This window comes from Epinephelus fuscoguttatus, linkage group LG18 (assembly GCF_011397635.1).
Source record: "Epinephelus fuscoguttatus linkage group LG18, E.fuscoguttatus.final_Chr_v1".
Classification (NCBI taxonomy): domain Eukaryota; kingdom Metazoa; phylum Chordata; class Actinopteri; order Perciformes; family Serranidae; genus Epinephelus; species Epinephelus fuscoguttatus.
The window spans coordinates 750,419-769,727 of NC_064769.1; the positions used below are offsets into that span (position 1 = coordinate 750,419).

General features: G+C 40.4%; 1 protein-coding gene across 5 annotated transcripts in view; it reads left to right on the top strand.

The window, feature by feature from the left end:
• Positions 1 to 18,689, top strand: part of LOC125905851 (multivesicular body subunit 12B-like) — a 71,650-nt gene extending 52,961 nt beyond the window's left edge. For 3 of the 5 annotated variants that reach the window (XM_049604125.1, XM_049604124.1, XM_049604126.1), the window contains exons 6-10: positions 746 to 889; positions 6,402 to 6,496; positions 11,952 to 12,007; positions 15,484 to 15,543; positions 16,927 to 18,689. In XM_049604125.1, the coding sequence (XP_049460082.1) occupies positions 746 to 889; positions 6,402 to 6,496; positions 11,952 to 12,007; positions 15,484 to 15,543; positions 16,927 to 17,013 (442 nt within the window). In that variant the 3' untranslated portion in view covers positions 17,014 to 18,689. The other 2 variants (XM_049604127.1, XM_049604128.1) reach the window with 2 other exon arrangements.
• The last annotated feature ends 620 nt before the right edge of the window (positions 18,690 to 19,309 follow it).

The following is a 19,309-nucleotide window of genomic DNA, read 5'->3' on the forward strand; positions in this document are numbered from 1 at the left end:
AATGTGGATCGGTGCATCCCTAATAACAACTGAACAATTATTTGAATTGTACATTGAACTAAACATCAGAACATTTCTTCTTCACCATCCTCACCACACTAGGAGCGTTTAAAAATCATATTTTTGTTTGCTTTTCAGGTGGTTGACATGATATATTTTCTGAGGCGAGCTCTCTGTCTGCTGGTGGCCGTGTGCTCACCTGTGTGTGTGTGTGTGTGTGTGTGTGTGTGTGTGTGTGTGCGCGCGTGCGCGCACGCATCGGGGCGGAACTCCGCTGTGCGCAATACAGAGCAGAGGAGAATTGTAAACGCACGACCATGTAGATACAGAAACATCTCTCAAGATGACTTCACACCCATTTACCCCTGATCCCACCTGACCCTAACGACTCACATGGTGGCCAGGTGGGCCAACAACTCACATTGTGACCTTAAGAACTCTCAAACTAAGAGCTCACATGTGACCCTAACAACTCTGCAGGGGTTCACACCCACACAAGGTTTAAAGCCTGCAAATCTGTACCAGTCATTTAGAACTGAAGAAGCTTCTTGGATGAGAGGCGAAACGTCGTCAAGAAACGCAAGCAAGTCCAGTTGTATAGCACTTACGAATACAGAAATGACATGCTGTCGTGTAAATAAGATAATATAATGGTAGGGGAAACACTGCTGTAGCTTTTCTGCATTACCCGAGGAAGTCTTTTAAGCTTTATCTGCTTTTTAGTATTTATGACCTTGTATTACAGAGAGCTCAACAACATGGGAATCTGGTATCGCATGGGGAACGTACCTCGGGCCCAGGACTCCACACTTGCACCATCCACCAACAACATCCAGAATGTGAACTCCTCTTCCAGCTCAGTTCCGGTTGCAGCAGCCTCTATGCCCAAGTATGTCTGTTTTATGATGTGTTTGTACACGTGTGACCTTACATATGTCTGATGTATCCTCACTTTTCCAGCTAGGTCACATGTATATTGCATTTACACAATGGTAAGAAATGTACATTGTGTTTTTGGAACTATCAAATTAATTTGATTACGTTTTGAATGGTACTAATATTTTACATTTTGTCAGGACATGAGAGAAATAGTGATACTACCCACTCTTGCTGTTCCCCAGGATGATATCAAAATTGAAAGTAGGCAGTTTTTTACATTTTCAGCGGGTAGTTTCAAGGGATAGGGGAAAAAATTAAGTATTACGATTTTTGTTTTGACTATCTTTTAATAGATCATTTTTAATGCTAAAATTCAAATGCTCAGGTGGAAAGAAGTTGCTGCTTTTATTGTGGCAATCTATGAGTAATGTGATGTCATATGTATTTCAAGAAAAACAAAGCTGAAGTGCCAAAGCAGAGATGGTGGACCATCAGCAGCTCGATGGAATTCAGCCAGCCCAGTGCAAACTCCCCACCGGATCAGCAAACTTTCTGTTACTATGGTTACTGGTTTAGGTTACTGGCCCACAGAGAATCCTGGTTCTGGAGTCTGCCATGGCTGAATTCAGGTTGCTACAGTTGTTTATGTGAGCTTTGTCTGTGGACTGTGGACTTCCTACTGTTAAAAAAAATGTAACAAAAGTCGCAATAAATTCTATTATCAAATCCCAATACTTGTAAAATCACTATACTTAAAAATGGCAATGCATATCCAATGGGCACCCAAGTATCATGATACTTATGAAAATGGAGACAGGGATATTGTCCCAGCTCTAGCAGTAAACAAACACCAAGTATACTGTTTACATTTGTCCACATATAGTCAGAAATGAGAACATTTTTTGTTGGAAGCTGTGTAGTACCATAACAGACACAGGTGCCCATCATATCAGTTACAGCTTAAATCTGTCAGTTGTCTACACGCACAAACAGAGGATTGTCTTCGAAACGCAATCACACAAAACATAAGAGTTAATGGGCCTCACGCCAGAAACAATTTACTAACAAATTTGCTCTTATTTGTGTTCATATCAATCAATCAATCAATCAATTTTATTTATAAAGCCCAATATCACAAATCACAATTTGCCTCACAGGGCTTTACAGCATACGACATCCCTCTGTCCTTAAGACCCTCACAGCGGATAAGGAAAAACTCCCCAAAAAAAACCCTTTAACGGGGAAAAAAACGGTAGAAACCTCAGGAAGAGCAACTGAGGAGGGATCCCTCTTCCAGGACGGACAGACGTGCAATAGATGTCGTACAGAACAGATCAGCATAATAAATTAACAGTAATCCATATGACACAGAGAGAGAGAGAGAGAGAGAGAGAGAGAGAGATGCAGGTAATGACAGTAGCTTACAACAACATTAATGAAAGTAATAATATTATAGTTATAGTTCTGGTTACTGCGGTACAATATGTTGAAAGTATGTATTAATACCTGGCAGTATACATGTGTGACAATAATCATATGTGTATAATAACAGAAGAAGTATGACTAATGACTAATGATGGCAGCAGCAGCAGGAGGCATCTGGCAGGACCATGGCAGCAGCACAACCACACACGTCACGCTGTCCAGGCACCACTGTGATATGAATTAATCTGAGAGACAGTGGAGCACAAAGGCTCCGGAGAAGAAGCCGAGTTAGTGACATCCAGAATGGCCGGGTTAGCTAGATGCAGTAATAGGATAAGAGAGAGAGAGAGAGAGAGAGAGAGAGAGAGAGAGAGAAGGAGAGAGAGAAGGAGAGAAGGGGCCCGGTGTATTATAGAGGGGTCCTCCGGCAGACTAGGCCTAAGTCAGCCTAACTAAGGGCTGGTACAGGGCAAGCCTGAGCCAGCCCTAACTATAAGCTTTATCAAAGAGGAAAGTCTTAAGTCTAGTCTTAAATGTGGAGACGGTGTCTGCCTCCCGGACCGTAACAGGAAGATGATTCCACAGGAGAGGAGCCTGATAGCTAAAGGCTCTGGCTCCTGATCTACTTTTGGAGACTTTAAGGACCACGAGTAACCCTGCGTTCTCAGAGCGCAGTGTTCTGGTGGGATAATATGGCCCTATGAGCTCTCCAAGATATGACGGAGCTTGACCATTTAGAGCTTTATAAGTTAACAGTAGGATTTTAAATTCAATTCTGGATTTTACAGGGAGCCAGTGCAGAGAAGCTAAAACAGGAGAGATATGATCGCGTTTCTTAGTTCCTGTTAGTACACGTGCTGCTGCATTCTGAATTAGCTGGAGAGTTTTTAAGGACTTACTAGAGCTACCTGATAATAGAGAGTTACAGTAATCCAGCCTTGAGGTAACAAAAGCATGGACCAATTTTTCTGCATCTTTTCGGGTCAGGATAGGCCTAATTTTCGCAATATTACGCAGATGAAAAAATGCAGTCCGTGAGGTTTGCTTTAAATGAGAATTAAAAGACAAATCTTGATCAAATGTTACTCCGAGGTTTCTTACGGTAGTGGCAGGGGCCAGAGCAATGCCATCTAGAGATCCATGGTTTGTTCTTAATTTTGTCGTTACCTAGTGATTTCGGGGTTTCATTGTGTGTTTTCCTATTTTTGCTCTTCAAAAGAAAAAGGAAAAAAACACAAATGTTTACTCTTTTTTTACTTTTACTTGAGGTATTTACTTTCATGTCTTGAGCCTGTACTCAACCAACATATACAGAGGGAAATATTGTACTTTTTACTCCACTGCAATTATTTGACAACTTCAAATGCTTCACAAATTAAGATTTTTCCACATGAGCCAAACAATTTAAAAATCAATTGCAGCTGAAACAATTAGTTGATTGATTAGAGAATTAATTTGCAACTATTTTGATCATCTTTCAAGCAAAAACATTCCATGGTTCCAGCTTCTCAAACATGAGGACTTGGTACTTTTGCTTTTAATCAATTTGATTATTTTGGTTTATTAAATTTACTTAAACTTTTCAGCATGACTACTTTTACTTTAAATACTTAAATACTCTTTCCATATAATCTATTGCTGTTGGTGTTTTCTTTATTGTTCTATTATATCTATTTAAAAGTGGTTTGTCTTTCTCCAGATATCAGCCAAGTTTGGCAAGATCCACCAGAGGAAGAAAGCTCCCTTTCTTTATTTTCTTTTTTTTTTTTTTTTTAAGATATTTTTTTGGCCATTTTGCCTTTAATGGACAGGACAGCCAAGTGTGAAAGGGGGGGGGGAGAGAGGGGGGGATGACATGCAGCAAAGGGCCACAGTCTGGACTCAGACCCGGGCTGCTGCGGCAACAGCCTTGTACATGGGGCACCTGACTATTTTTACATTGTGGTTTTGGTACTTTTAGTGCTCAACAGAAAATCTAAGCATTTCATGTAGCATCCTTGCCAGTGAGAACCTGGCGTTTGACGTTAATTGCAGCAATCATCTATAGCAGCCTTTGGTTATTTTGTGTAGTTCAGAATGTTACAGGTTTTATGTGATCATGAATCCACTTAACAGCACATTTGATTACAAATACATGTAATGCAGTAGGGTAATTTACCTCAAACGTAAGAGGAAATGAATAATTCTAAATAGATTCCTTAAAGCCTTTTGGCTTGTGTTGAAAGTGAAGGCAGGAGAGAAATCATGGAAAATAGACAGTGCCCTAGAGGATCCAGCTGTGGTCCATTCTCTGTACCTGCTCCATGTTTAGAAGTGTATGTCAGAATTACCAAATTAAAATGAACTATTTCTTTGGAGATTTAAAAACCCCTATTATAAAAGCTTTCCAAAGATAAATCACTGAACACCAGCACAGTATGGACATGCAGCAAGAGACAGGTGTATACAGTGCCCTCCAAAAGTATTGGAACAGTGAGGCCAATTCCTTTATTTTTGTTGTAGACTGAAAATGTTTGAGTTTGACATCAAAAGATGAATATGGGACAAGAGATCAACATTTCAGCTTTTATTTCCAGGTATTTACATCTGGATCTGATACACAACTTAGAAGATAGCACCTTTTGTTTGAACCCACCCATTTTTCATGAGAGCAAAAGTATTGGAACATGTCACTGACAGGTGTGTTTTGTTGCCCAGGTGTCTCCCAATTACATTGATTATTTAAACAATAAATAGCACTGAATGTCTGAGCTCAGTTTCAGATTGGGTACGATAGATTTTGCCTGTGCAGACTGCATTTAGAGGTGGAACCAACATGAAAACCAGAGAGCTGTGTATGGGTGAAAAAGAAGCAATTGTGAATCTGAGAGAAGATGGACAATCAATCAGAGCCATTGCACAAACATTGGCCATAGCCAGTACAACCATTTGGAATGTCCTGAAGAAGAAAGAAACCACTGGTGTACTAAGCAACAGACATCGAACAGGTAGACCAAGGAAAACATCAGCAGTTGATGACAGAAACATTGTGAGAGCTGTAAAGAAAGACCCTAAAACAACTGTTAGTGACATCAGCAACAACCTCCAGAGGGCAGGAGTGAAGGTATCCCAGTCTACTGTTCGCAGAAGACTTCATGAGCAAAAGTACAGAGGCTACACCAGAAGATGCAAACCACTCATTAGCAAGAAGAATAGGAAGGCCAGGCTGGAATTTGCCAAAAGGTACAGAGATGAGCCTCAAAAATTCTGGGAAAAAGTTTTATGGACTGATGAGACAAAGATTAACTTTTTCCAAAGTGACGGAAAGGCAAAATTTTGGAGAAAGAAAGGATCTGCTCATGATCCCAAACATACAAGCTCATCTGTGAAACACGGTGGAGGTAATGTCATGGCTTAGGCTTGTATGGCTTCTTCTGGGACGGGCTCTTTCATCTTCATTGATGATGTAACACATGATGGCAGCAGCAAAATGAACTCAGAAGTCTACAGAAACATTTTGTCTGCTAATTTAAAGAAAACAACAAAGGAGTTCATCAGGGGCAAGAAGTGGAGGGTTTTAGACTGGCCACGTCAGTCTCCAGACTTAAACCCAATAGAGCATGCATTTTACCTGCTGAAGAGGAGACTGAAGGGAGTAACCCCCCAAAACAAACAACAACTGAAAGAGGCTGCGGTGAAAGCCTGGAAAGAAGAATGCAAAAGTTTGGTGATGTCAATGGGTCACAGGCTTGATGCAGTTATTGAAAGCAAAGGATTTGCAACTAAATATTAAGTCTCATTCACTTTAATCTATTTTAAGTTTATATGTTCCAATACTTTTGCTCACCTAAAAACTTTGTGTTCCATTACAAATAATGCTATCTTCTAAGTTGTGTATCAGATCCAGATGTAAATACCTGGAAATAAAAGCTGAAATGTTGATCTCTTGTCTCATATTCATCTTTTGATGTCAAACCCAAATGTTTTCAGTCTACAACAAAAGTAAACGAATTGGACTCACTGTTCCAATACTTTTGGAGGGCACTGTAGGTTCATTATTTTGTCTTCATTGAATTAACCAGATGTTTTTGTTTTCTTTTTTTTTTTTTCTCCCCAAGGCATATTTCTATGACACTCCCAGCCAGCTTCAGAGGGAAGAACACTACCAGACCAGACTATGAGCACCAGAACTCCAACCTGTATGCTATCTCAGGTCAGCAGTTTGTCATCTTTTCAACATCCTATCCACCAAATCACAAATGCCTTATTAAAAATGTGCCAACAGGGGTGACCTGTAGTTGTCAGCTCATCTGTTTGAGTATGCGCCCCATATAGGCTGAGTCCTTTGCAGTGGCCCAAGTTCAATTTTAACCCATGGCCCTTTGCTGCATCTCATTCCCCTACTTTCTCCTTCCCTTTCTGTCACTCCCTAGCTGCACTAAAATAAAGGCAAAAGGCCCTAAAAATAATCTTAGAAAACGTGCCAATGTTGGTATGTTTAGAAATGTACTTTGAAAACTACAAATTTTCCTCTTGGCTTTAACATAGTGATGGTTTCAAGAACATCAAACTGGTAACAGTAACTTGGCAGAGGTATTAGCAAAGCTAGCAAGCAAAGCCAGGGTTCTGACAGTTTGGTATTTTCCTGTCCTTGAAATTCACAAGTCTTATTTGAAGCAGGCAGGCTTGTATTAGAAGAAGCCTAGGTGTCTATTCACACAGTATATGTGGGCTTATTTTAGTATGAAGCCTCATTTTCTGATCTCCTCCCATTTGCACTGTTAAATATTTGTTGTGGCATTATGCTATTAATACTAAAGTGTCCATTTCACATTTAAAGCCCTAATAGAATTTCAGTGGACAGGATCTTTTAATTTCCTTACAAGGCTTTTATTGTGAAACATTTGCAAGAATATGTTGTAAAACTTCAGCGACTATTCCCGTATGGTTCTTTAAAATGAACAGAAAAAGACAATTAATTGTTAGGGGTTTGCCATTTAAATACATTGCAATGACATGACAGTTAATCACCAACTAAAGTTTCTGAATGGGACAGCCCTACATCTGATCTATGTTCTAATTCAACCACTCTCTTTGCAATTGGTGCTACTGCAGCTGCACAAACCAAAATGGCAGGTCATTGTGGCACAGTCATTGCACCCTAAAACTACAACTATGCTCTGGTTTTTGTGCTTGCGCTATTAAAATAGGTCCCTTGGTTATTTTTGTACATCTGTATGCATTTAGCAGCAGTGCTGCACTGTGTAATCCTGAGTAAAATAACATTTAATTATAAGCTGTTAACTCACTATCTCTACTTAAAGTGCAACTTGCAAGTTAAATTTTTTTTTACAATATATATACGGTACATAGCATTAGCAGCCGGCTCCTCCACCGCTGTATCCTGGCAGCAGCGTTAACAGTGTCCCGATACATAGCATTAGCAGCCGGCTCCTCCACCGCTGTATCCTGGCAGCAGCGTTAGCAGCAGAGAAGCCGGACTTGCTCGAACGGTCCACTGGAAAACCGAAGATCAAGGACGCGGCGACGCAGCGCCCATGAGCAAACAAATCAGTCTCCAGCGTGCCGCTGTCCAGCAACCTCGAATTTTGAATTTGAGTGCAGTAACAGTTTTGGCCACATTCTTACATTCAGAATTTATTATGGTTTACATGACATAAGGGCACAAATTCAGAGGAAAAAGTGGCTCTTTTTAGCTCCTCCTCTAAAAACGCTTTTTTTTTTCAACATCGCCTGATACTACGCCACGAGAGGTACTCTGTGTCCTTCCTGCCTCTGTCCATTGCGCAGTAGTAGGTGGTAGTGAGTCTGAGCGGTAGTAAACTTGTGAGTTAGTATTTTTTCGGTTGTTAACAGTACATTTCACCATTTGTGAATATGCTGAATTATTGTGTTTATGCAGGTTGCACAAACTCGAGTCTGTCCGGACATCGAGTCCACCGTTTTCCGGACAGAAAAAGGAGTGGAGTTAGTTTTCTTGCCTGGGTGCGTTTTGTGCAGGTGAACAGGAGCGATTTCACAGCTTCATCTGTGACCAAAAACGCAGTCATGTGCAGCGCTCATTTTGGACAGGAGGATTATGTTCCTGGCGGAGCCCGCCCGCCCTTGCACATACCCCCGAGGTTCGGGTCTCCCTCTCCACGGGACCCAAGGCTCAGGGGTATGTGCGAGGGCGGGCGGGCTCAGCGGAGAGGGAGGCCTCCATGTTTGAGACGGGAGCGGGCGGCATGAGGGTTGATGGGCAGTGTGAGGCATGTTATGTCTGGTCTGGGGTTCCCCCTGGGGGTCCAGATTCTCCACCAGAGCCCAGAAGGCATCCTCCCTGCAGCACATACTCCACAGCTGAGGACATGGGCTGGCAGTTCCCACACAAGCACCTATCATACAAAAAATTATCAGGAAATCTTCGTATCTTTCTCTCTTTCCCTCTCTCCCCTACGGACGTCAATACACCATAATGTGGTGTTATAACATGCATAGCAAGATACGTCTGATACAAGCTGATATTTGCGCATGATGGCAAATTTAATGTTGTGACGTGAACATAGCATTAGACGTCGTTAGCTGTCGTTAGCTAACACTGGTCGCTCACCAAGACACCTGCCCAGTTCTCCTCACACCACAGCTCTATTTCTCTCTTGTGGCCATTATTTCTCCTAACCCAGATCTGTTCCTGGTCTCTTGGACGCCTAGCAGGCTCATAATTATATGCCTGTGGGCCGTCATATGTATATGAATGTACATTTTCAACCTCCTCAGTCTCCAAACTAGTACTGGAATCCATGTTTATTAATGTTACACTCAATCGAACTCGGCCAGACTCCCTTACGCTACGTCACTTCCAGTTAGTGGGTTTTTAGATGCGGAAGCAAAATTCTCTCACAAAAACGACCCCAAAAGTCACTGTAGTGTGCATATGTTTTTGTTTTTTGTTATAATCGAGTATCTACATCATTTTCCTACACATTTATTCACCATGGTCTTCAACTTGCAAGTTGGGCTTTAAAGAAGTCAGAGTCAGGGACAAGCAGAGATTATAAATCAAACACTGCCAGATAGAGGTGCTTAGTTCAATCGGCCACCAAACATTATCAGCCAGTATTTGATCTGAATACACTGAACAAAATTTTAAATGCAGCACCTTTGTTTGTGCTCCCATTTTTCACAGGTTTAAATTAAAGATTTTGGATTTTTGCACATTAAAGACTTTCTAAATAATCCATCCACCTGACAGGCGTGGCATATTTATATTCTGATTTAACAGTATCATTATTACACAGGTGTGCTTTGGGATGGTCACAACAAAGGGCCATCCTAAAACGTGCAGTTGTGTCACTCAAGACAATGCCACAGATGTTTAAGTTTTGATGAAGCCTGGCTGACGGCAGGAATGTCCACCAGAGCTGTTGCCTGTGAACAGAATGTTCATTTCACTACCAGAAGCTGTTTCCACTAATTTGGCAGTACATCCAGTTGGCTTCACAACCACAGACCACGTGTAAGCCAAGCAGCGACCCCAAAGGCTGAAATATGAAGCCAACACGGAAGTGCCAAAAACTGCATTTCTTTAAATGTCCACTTTAGGCTGGCTTCAGAAGCCAGTCAGTCCCTATAGACCCCCATATTAATATGTCCAACTTTACAGCAGAAATTAACACGTTGAAGCCTGGTACAATAAAGTTTTAGACATGTAGCTAAGTTTACTCTTCTTGGCAACTGTACAGGCAGTACATTTTTTATATAACTCAACCATTCATATTTTATTATAGTTTTGAGTAAAAGTCTGCCCATAGTGTCCTCAGCTACTCAGTCAGACCTAGCCGTCTCTCCTGTAGCGCCACCCTCTTGCCCAAATATGGTCACATGGTCAAATATGGGTCCAAAAACACAAGATAGTGACAGCTGTAACTGTACGTTCACACCAAAAGCTGCCAGAGCTGCAAAATAGCTGAATTCACTCTAGCAGTGCTGCTGGTAAAATATTCGTGGCAGCAAAAGCAGCTCAGGTCGCTCAAGACATGAAATTCTGAATGTTGGATTATGCTTTTCAATTTAAAGGCGCCGCAAAGCAGGTTACTGGCTGGAGCACAGAAATGTGACTTCGTGCATTTGCCTGAGTACAGAAACTTTCACGTTTGGACAACGAAAACAGAATAAAAAGTCTAAATAGATCTGACATTAAACATTAAACACACACAGCCTGTGTTGCATTCAGCCATTGTCACGTAAATAACAAAGTTCAGTACTTGAATAGGCCGTAGCATAACATAGTAGCATGTCAAGTGGGCCAAACCTGAACCGAATATGAGCAAAAATTTTTGATTTGTCATTCTTCGCCCCCAAAGCTGTAAACCTAGGGAGCCTTTTGCAGCTCTGGCAGCTTTTGATATGAATGTACAGTAATCCCAAGCTAAAGGCTTCAAAACGGGAGTCCACAAACCAATGTGTGATGTCACGTTAGCTACAGTCTATGTTGTAAGCACACCAGCTCAGGACCTCCATATCTTCACTTGTAAGATTGTCTGAGACCATCCACCAGAGCAGCTGATGCAACACTTGGTTTGCAAAACCAAAGAATTTCAAACTGTCAGAAAGTGTCTTAGTGAAGCTTATCTACATGCTCATCATTCTCACCAGGGTCTTATCCTGACAGCAGTTAGTATTCGCTACTGACCTGAGTGGGCAACTACTCACCTTCGATGGCGTCTGGCACAGGCATTCTCTTCACAGGTGAATCCTGGTTTACTCTGTACCTGGCAGATGGCAGAGGGCATCTTTGCAAATTTATGTGCCTTGGCTCTTTACCATCTGCATTGCTCCAGGATTTGAGTCGTTAAGTCTCTGTGACTGGAAGAGCAGGGATGACTAGAGGAGACGGGGCAATTGTACCAATTTTTTGTTTTGATGTGATTATTCAAAAAGCTTTTGAATTATTTGAATATAGTTTAAATGTTAATAACTTGTATGTGTTCTACTTGTTAACATTTGTTTTCACAAGCTATTTTAGATCGAGTCACAATATTTTTTGAATAAAGTGAAATGTGACGTCTGTCCTTACTTGGTAGGAACAAATGTAACAGCATATGGGGTATGGGAAGAAATGTACTCGTACTCGTCGTCCTCCGCTTATCCGGGTCCGGGTCGTGGGGGCAGCAGCCTCAGCAAAGAAGCCCAGACAGTCCTCTCCCCAGCCACTTCCGTCAGCTCTTCCGCGGGAACCCCGAGGCGTTCCCAGGCCAGCCGGGTGATGTAATCCCTCCAGCATGTCCTGGAGCGGCCCCGAGGTCTCCTCCCAGTTGGACATGCCCGAAACACCTCCCAAGGGAGGCGTCCGGAAGGCATCCTTACCAGATGCCCGAACCACCTCAACTGGCTCCTCTCGATGTGGAGGAGCAGCGGCAAGAAATGTATTAAGCTGAATTCAGAATCTACAACTGTGTACAAATTTGTGTCTAAAGTCTTCTTCTTCTTGTATCAGTGTACATGCTTACTATCATCCAGCTGCGCAAAATAAAAATCACACAGCTGAGCGCCGCTGCTGGAAAAAATCCTAGAGGAATGTATTTTTTTTTTTTTTTTCTGATACTTTTTTGCTGCTACTGTATAAGATACATTTATCAAGTGTTTATTAAAACTGTCTGTTTCAGCAATGGATGGAGTGCCTTTCGTGATCTCTGAGAAGTTTGCCTGCACCTCATCAGATGTAAGTTCCCTGAGTTGAGTCTTAAGCCTTTTGTTTGCAGGATCTGATGCTGGGTTACAGGTGTGGTCCTCTACACATGACTTTGTCCAGTCATGTGCTTAAACACCTCTGCTCAAATTCTGCACCTGTGTTAAATCTAACCATTGCAGGGCTTCAGATGTGACCAAAAATCTGTCAAATACAACTTAACATCTTTATTAGTTGCACCAGTGGGTCTGACATTTATTACATTGATGCATTGTTAATTTTGACTGAAATGCCATTTCGATTTAGTCACATTTTTATTATCTGAATTGTTTTAATTTTAGTAGACTAAATCTAATGTAGATTTAATCAACTAAAATCAGGGCTGCACAATTAATCGGATATGAATGGGGCAGCTGTGGCTAAGAGGTGTGTGTGTGTGGGGGTGGGGGGGTAGTGTAAAAGCACCTTGAGTGGCAAGTGCAATCTATTTACCATTTAATCACAATAACAATTTTAGCTTCCCACAATTAAATAAATATGATCAATTGCAATATTAACTGTGACTTTTAGAAAGCTCAAAGAAAACTCTGCTGCATATCAAATCAAGTGCTTCCTAAATTAACAGCCATGGCAGCTATCAGAATCAGAGATACTTAATTGATCCCCAGGGGGAAATTGTTGGTGTTACAGGTGCTCCTTACAAGAGTAGAAAGATATATAGAATAGTGGAAAAAATATTGTAACCTATCAAATATACACACATACAGTATCATGTCGCTAGTAACTTGAGAAAAACTTTCCTAAATGTGGCGGCTGCAGTCCAGAGTAGAAAAGTAACATACAACAGAGAGCAGATGGCAAAACTAAAATCACCCGTTCATTAGCCATCATTATCTGTTGTAACAAAGTATTTCGGATTTAGGAGAGAATAAATCATATGTCAAAAGTGCACGAGACTTTTGTCTGTGCTGCATAGTACCACATCTAACTTGTTCAGCCACCTGAAAAAACAACACAAACTGCAGTATGGTGAATGCATGAAGGCCAAGAAGAATAACGTTGCTTACGTTAGCTCAATGAATCCCCATCCTTGTCCAGCTTTAACTCATACATCCCTGACATTGTCATGGTACTGTGACTGCTGTAAAAATAAATAAAAATAGAGCAGTGGATACTTATCCATCCAGCTCTCAAAAACAGACTAAAAAACAACCAATGCAAAGGCATTGCATTTGGCCAAACGTATGTGTCCAATAAACTCTTTTTTCATTTGGTTGCATTCTTGATGGCATGTTTATTGTAGTTGGCCTATATTCTTGGCACAATTATATTTGTCAGGGTTCTTAATATATTCCTGGAAAAGATCTGAAATCAGAAAAGCTGTTTTTCAGGCTAGGTAATCGGTTGGAAAAGTTAACATTTTTTGGCTATTGTTTAAATATGTTCATAAAAATACCAAAACATGTCTAAAGTTAGGAGAAATAGTATGATTGCAATCGCTTACTTAAAATCTAGTGCTGCGCTGCTTGACCATTGAAACGCCACTAGTATCATGTCATACACATAGACCAGATTGATACTGCATGATCATTGGGGAAAAGAAACACGCTGTCACATCAGAAGAGAAACTGTAAAATGCTGGAAAGTTGATGTGTAGAGGGTTAATTAAGACATTCACATTGATGTCAGAGACACATAAGATTGGTAAATATTCACTGTCAGTAATGCAGTGACATTAACAGTAATACAGTACAGCAGCATCAGACTGTCCTCTCCAACTGAATCAGCCTCAGTTGAGTATATTCACTCAGCCAAGATCAAAAAGTTGGTTATGTACAGACAACACTTAACCTAACGATACCTACATATTTGATAGGATCACCAGGTGTCGTTTCTTTACATGTAAAAGCAATATGTAGCCACTGTGTTGGGTCATTAATCCACTGGGACACGGGAATAGTAAATGGTAAATGATTGCACTTGTATAGTGCTTTTTCTAGTCTTCTGACCACACACTTTAACACTACATGTCACATTCACACAATGGTGGCTACCATAAAAGGTTCCACTTGTACTTAGTTCACTTGCATGGGAACAGCCGTCGGGTTGATTCAGTATCTTGCCCGAGGATACTTCAATATGCAGACTAGAGGAGCCAGGGATTGAACTCCCGATCTTCGGATTAGTGGAGATCTGCTCTACCTTTTCTACTCTTTAATTTCATTCGGGGTAAAAAGTTTTTGTACAGTTTTATTTATAATTTCTTTCTGGGAGATGCAATGTGAAAAAGAACTAGTCTTATTTTGATGCAAATATTTGTATATTAGCTATCATTGCAGCTATGGCCTAGCAAAGTTCAGTTAATATATGTGAACTTGAGCTGGTCTTTGTGAAAGCCAAAAAACAAGAGAAGTAGGTCTCAAACTTTGGATGTCATGGTGTATAAAAGCAGGAGCTGTTCCATAGACATGAATGGGAGACTGATTTGATGAAACCAAGAAATGTTTTTCATTTTTTGTTAATACCCAGATGAGCTTTATTCTATTGTAGTGTTCTCAAATGTTAAACAGAAAATGTACCCGTACACTCAGACTGAATGCTTCAGTGTCATCTGTAACATCTTTCTCAATTCCTTGTCTGTGGAGCAGCTCCAGACTCTATACCCTATGACATCACAAATTTGAGTTTTAACACCCTAGTTTTTGGATTTGAGAGATAATTGTTAATTTTTTATAAATATTTTTGGAAACGTCTTAGACCAGTGGCCCGCTTCTGGCCAGAGAGCCGCCTGTTTGCGGACCACGAGCTGAACCCGTGACTCCTTCACTGCGTGTGTTTTGGTCAGGTCAGCACATGTAAATGGGCTGTCATCTCCATGCCAACGATGCCCTGATAGGCTGTTAGCGAGAACAGTAATTTTTTACTTTCGCTTTTGAAGCTGTATGCTTACCAATACTTGGCCAGCAGTAGGAGCCTAGATTGAATGAAAATGGCATGTTCCAAGTTCGAAAACAAAGGTGTTGAAAGGTTTTGTTTTATTTGAGTATTTATTTGAATTTATGGCAAAATGGAAGTGGCATTTTATTTTATTTTTATTTTAATATGTATTTTCTTTGTGGACCTTTAAGATTTGTATTTGAGTACCCCTGTCTTAGACCATAGCAGCAACATAAATGGATTATGGCCACAGAAGGTGCAGTGTAAAACTTTGGGTGCGCCTAAATTATGTGCTGATATACCTAAATGAAAAAGTTGGGCACACCAGTGCAACCAGTGTACAAATTGAGTCTGAAGCCCTGAACCAGTGTTAAAACATGCTTAACCTGTAAGCCACTCCTGTTTGACTGTCACATAGTCTGTAAAAGTACACCACATTTGAAATATTTATAGCAGTGATATTTCAGTAAGTAAAGAATTGCATAGGAAACAGCAGAGTTATTAAAGCTGAACTTGTTTACATAACTGGACAACCAAGCAACAAACTAACCATCACTGTTCTTCATGTTAAGCTGCAGCAAGTGGATCTGATGGGTATTACAATCAAGTCACTGGCTGAGATTGAGAAAGAGGTGAGTGGACAAAAGGTTATGAAGTTGCAGTTACTCCTAATATTATAACATGTCTATAACATAACATAAAGGAGAATTGTAGATTATTAAAAAGTAATTTAATTTTCATATCTTTGTACATCATTTATTGATAACATAGTAATCATCAAAGTATTGAAATATGGGAACATCGACATCTCCCATCAAAGTCAGACAGGTATACAAACAGGAGCAGTCACATGATAAGCCAACAGTTTATCAATGTACCTCTACCTGTTTGGTTCAGTTAAAACAATCTCAGGTCCATTTGCGCAATTAGTACAGTTGGTTTAGGCTGATGTGAAAGCTGTCAAATGAACCCTGGTGTGGACCAAACAACCAAAACGAGACAGTTCGAAAAGGTGGGTCTCGGTCCGCCTCCAAACAGACCCTGGTGCAGTTTGTTTGTGGTGTGAAAGAAAACAAACCAACCACAGGATTTTATGATAGCAAATATGTGATTTTAGCAACATTTAAACCAGTAATAAATCCATCTGCTGATCCTGAAATCTGTCTGCGATCTCATCGTTGATCCTGATAAAGGCCATGTATATCCTATTACCTATTTATGCTAATGAATACACATGAATTCATTAGGGAAAATACCCACACTGACGTGCATATGTGTTAGCATGGTTAAATAACCATGCTAACACACATGGACGTCAGTGTGGGTATTTTTCCTGATTAAAAAGCTGTTAAAACTGCCATCAATGTATCCGACTCTGTACTTTGTCTGTTCATAAAGTCCATTAAAAAGACGCCTTCTTTTCATCCTGTCTCTATTTTAGTCATTATTCATAACATGCCATTGATTTGCAGTCTAATAATAGCCTCCTAATAATGCTTACAATTAGTTATTTCTCTGTGAGCTCTTTGTGAAATCAAAGAACAGAAAAAGAAACACTTATGAAGCATTAACATGCTGCTGCATAAACTTCTGTAAGTCCCCAGAACTTGATATTCCCATGTGGGTGCTGATGATGCAGGATGACAAACACCAAAACTGTCCAATCAACAAGTTACCTAAAATGCAACAATGTATAATTTTTTCTCTCTGGTGCGACCAATAGAATCCAACTACAGGCGTGAAAGCACCCTAAATCTTTAACTGCACTGGTTTGACTTGCAGAATGTGTGTGAGGTAGTGGCTATGAAAATGATAAACATTTCCACTGACAGATGATGGAGACATGTTCTTGTAATGGCACATGTCCACCAGATGCCAGTGTGGTCTTTATTTGGATCTATTGTATGGTTGTAACACACATGTTTTGCAGATGATTTGATGAATTCAGCATAGGCTTGGATGATTTTTGTCAGACCTCATTGCAAAGTCATAATGATTGAATCTCCCTCTGTCAGTATGATTACAGTTTCCGCACAGAGCACAGCGCAGCAGCTCGCCTCCCTCCCAGTCCAACAAGGACCTCCCTAAGCTCCGAGGCCTGAGGATCCCTCCTAACCCCTTCCTAACAACACTCTCCCTACAGACACCATCAGGAGAGACCTGTACACAACTACTGAAGACCTGCCCACATCAAAGAAAAAAAAAAATCACAAAAAAAAAAAAAAAACCTTTTCTAACTTCAGGGAGATGTCCTGGTCTCTATGTGTTAGTTGTGCTGTTGTTTTTTTAAAGACAACTGAAAACACTGAAAGACAAGCAGAACACTGAGGGACTCTGGTTATGCTGGCTGAAACCACTACATACAGCTTTGATGAGCTGGCTTTTAAAATTAGGTGAAATTGCCAGGTGTTCGAAAAGACTGAAGTGAATCTCACTAATATGATTTCAAAAAACATTTCTTTACTCAAAACAAACGCAAAATGTTGTTGCCTGTGATACACATAACCATGTCCCACCTGAAGAACTTGATAGAGGCAAGATAAAAGGATGAAGGGCACCTGTTAGGCCTTTGCTCTCTCACATGGAAAGAGTCTGAGAGCAACCATCATGTTTGCCTGTCACTGGCCCTAGTCACGGCACCAGGAGGGAATCCCAGTTCATGGGTTTGAAATACAAAAGGAAATGTCATACTATGGGATTTTGTTTTCAAGCTTGTACCGCTTATTGTGACCGTGTCTGTCATGTCTGTCACTGATATTCTGTTAACCACTCATTCACTGTGTGTACATGAGCCTGCAGCTTGGCTTACATACACAACGACCCAGGTCTGGACCCTTCATGCCACTATCCTTCTGATTTTTTGGTCATCCCATTTTAGCTTAAACACTTGTCCTTTCATGTTCGGATAATGGATTTAGCTGTATGGTGCAACAAAGAAAACATTACTTAAATGTCGTTCTCTCATCCATCCCATCCGTTTCTGTTTTTGTCAACACAGCTGTTAAACGTGGGCCGTGTATGTCAGGCAGATCTTGTCCCAACTACTGTTATTGACAGACTTGATCACTTTTCAACTGATAACATCAAATGAGAGTTACAGATGTAGCGAGGGTTCTATGAATTTTATCTGCTTGCTGTTACACTAGCCTCCGCAGCTCTGTGGTCTACAGTTTACTGTCCATCTTTAGTATCTACTACAGATCTTTATATTACAAGCAGAAACCTTCAGGATCAAAACAAAGCTGACCAAGTCATTTTTTAACATACAGAAAACTACAGCTCCCACTAAAATCATCTAGAGGATATGGAAAACTGTTCAGCAAAAACAGAACGTTAAATGAACAACAGTATTATTGGGTAGTTTTGTTTGTCGTGTGTGTGTGCGTGTGTGTGTGTGTTTTAATTACCATCTATATCTTGCCAACTTTTGGTACTTGACAGTTTTTGATACTCTGCTACAGACATATTTTGGTTGGTACAGGGAAAAGGTATTAAGGTCTGAAACCCAGCTCTGGTTTGTCTATATCAGAAGAACTATTCACTATTTTGAGTAACCTCTCTAAGTACAGTTCCTAACAAACAGAAAGATGTTACAATAGAAATGTTACAAATTGTAGATGATTCTTTATGGTCTATGAACAAAGGCTTTTTTTATTTGAGCACATTGCTTACGTGTTGAAAAACATTTCCTATGATGCATGTTAATCCTCTGTAAAAATGGTAGATTTTTAATTCTGCTTGTTTTCCCACTACCATTTAAAACAAACATGTACACATATTTTAGCTTGAGTCTGTTTTAGAAGTTTTATTTTTGTACCCATTTAACATATGAACTCGCACTCTTAACTGTTCTGATGAAACTCATGGGGTTTTGATGCCACCATTTAAAACAAACATGTACACATATTTTAGCTTGAGTCTGTTTTAGAAGTTTTATTTTTGTACCCATTTAACATATGAACTCGCACTCTTAACTGTTCTGATGAAACTCATGGGGTTTTGATGCCAAGAAGGGCTCAGTGCTGGGTCTGAGGAGGAGTCTGTGAACCACACTGGCTTTCACTTGTCCACAGTCAGTGTTCACCAGCAATATAAGCACCCTTTAACAGCATCTGATTGAGCCTCTTGGATAGGGCTTTAGTCAACCCAGTTAAGGTATGCAACTACCAGTAGTTTGGCATGGTTGATGTCTCGTGATTTGGTTGAGGAGCTGACTCCAACACCAGCTCCTCATTGTGGAAAAGTTGTGCGACACGTAAAGTTTACCTTATACTGACTGTATCAGGATAATCTGGCCTAGTGTTCTCTGGTTATCCTGATTGTTAGGCAAAGTACAGAACTATTATCTTTGATTTCATTTTATCTTTTAGAGCTCGACCATACTGGATTTTTGACAAT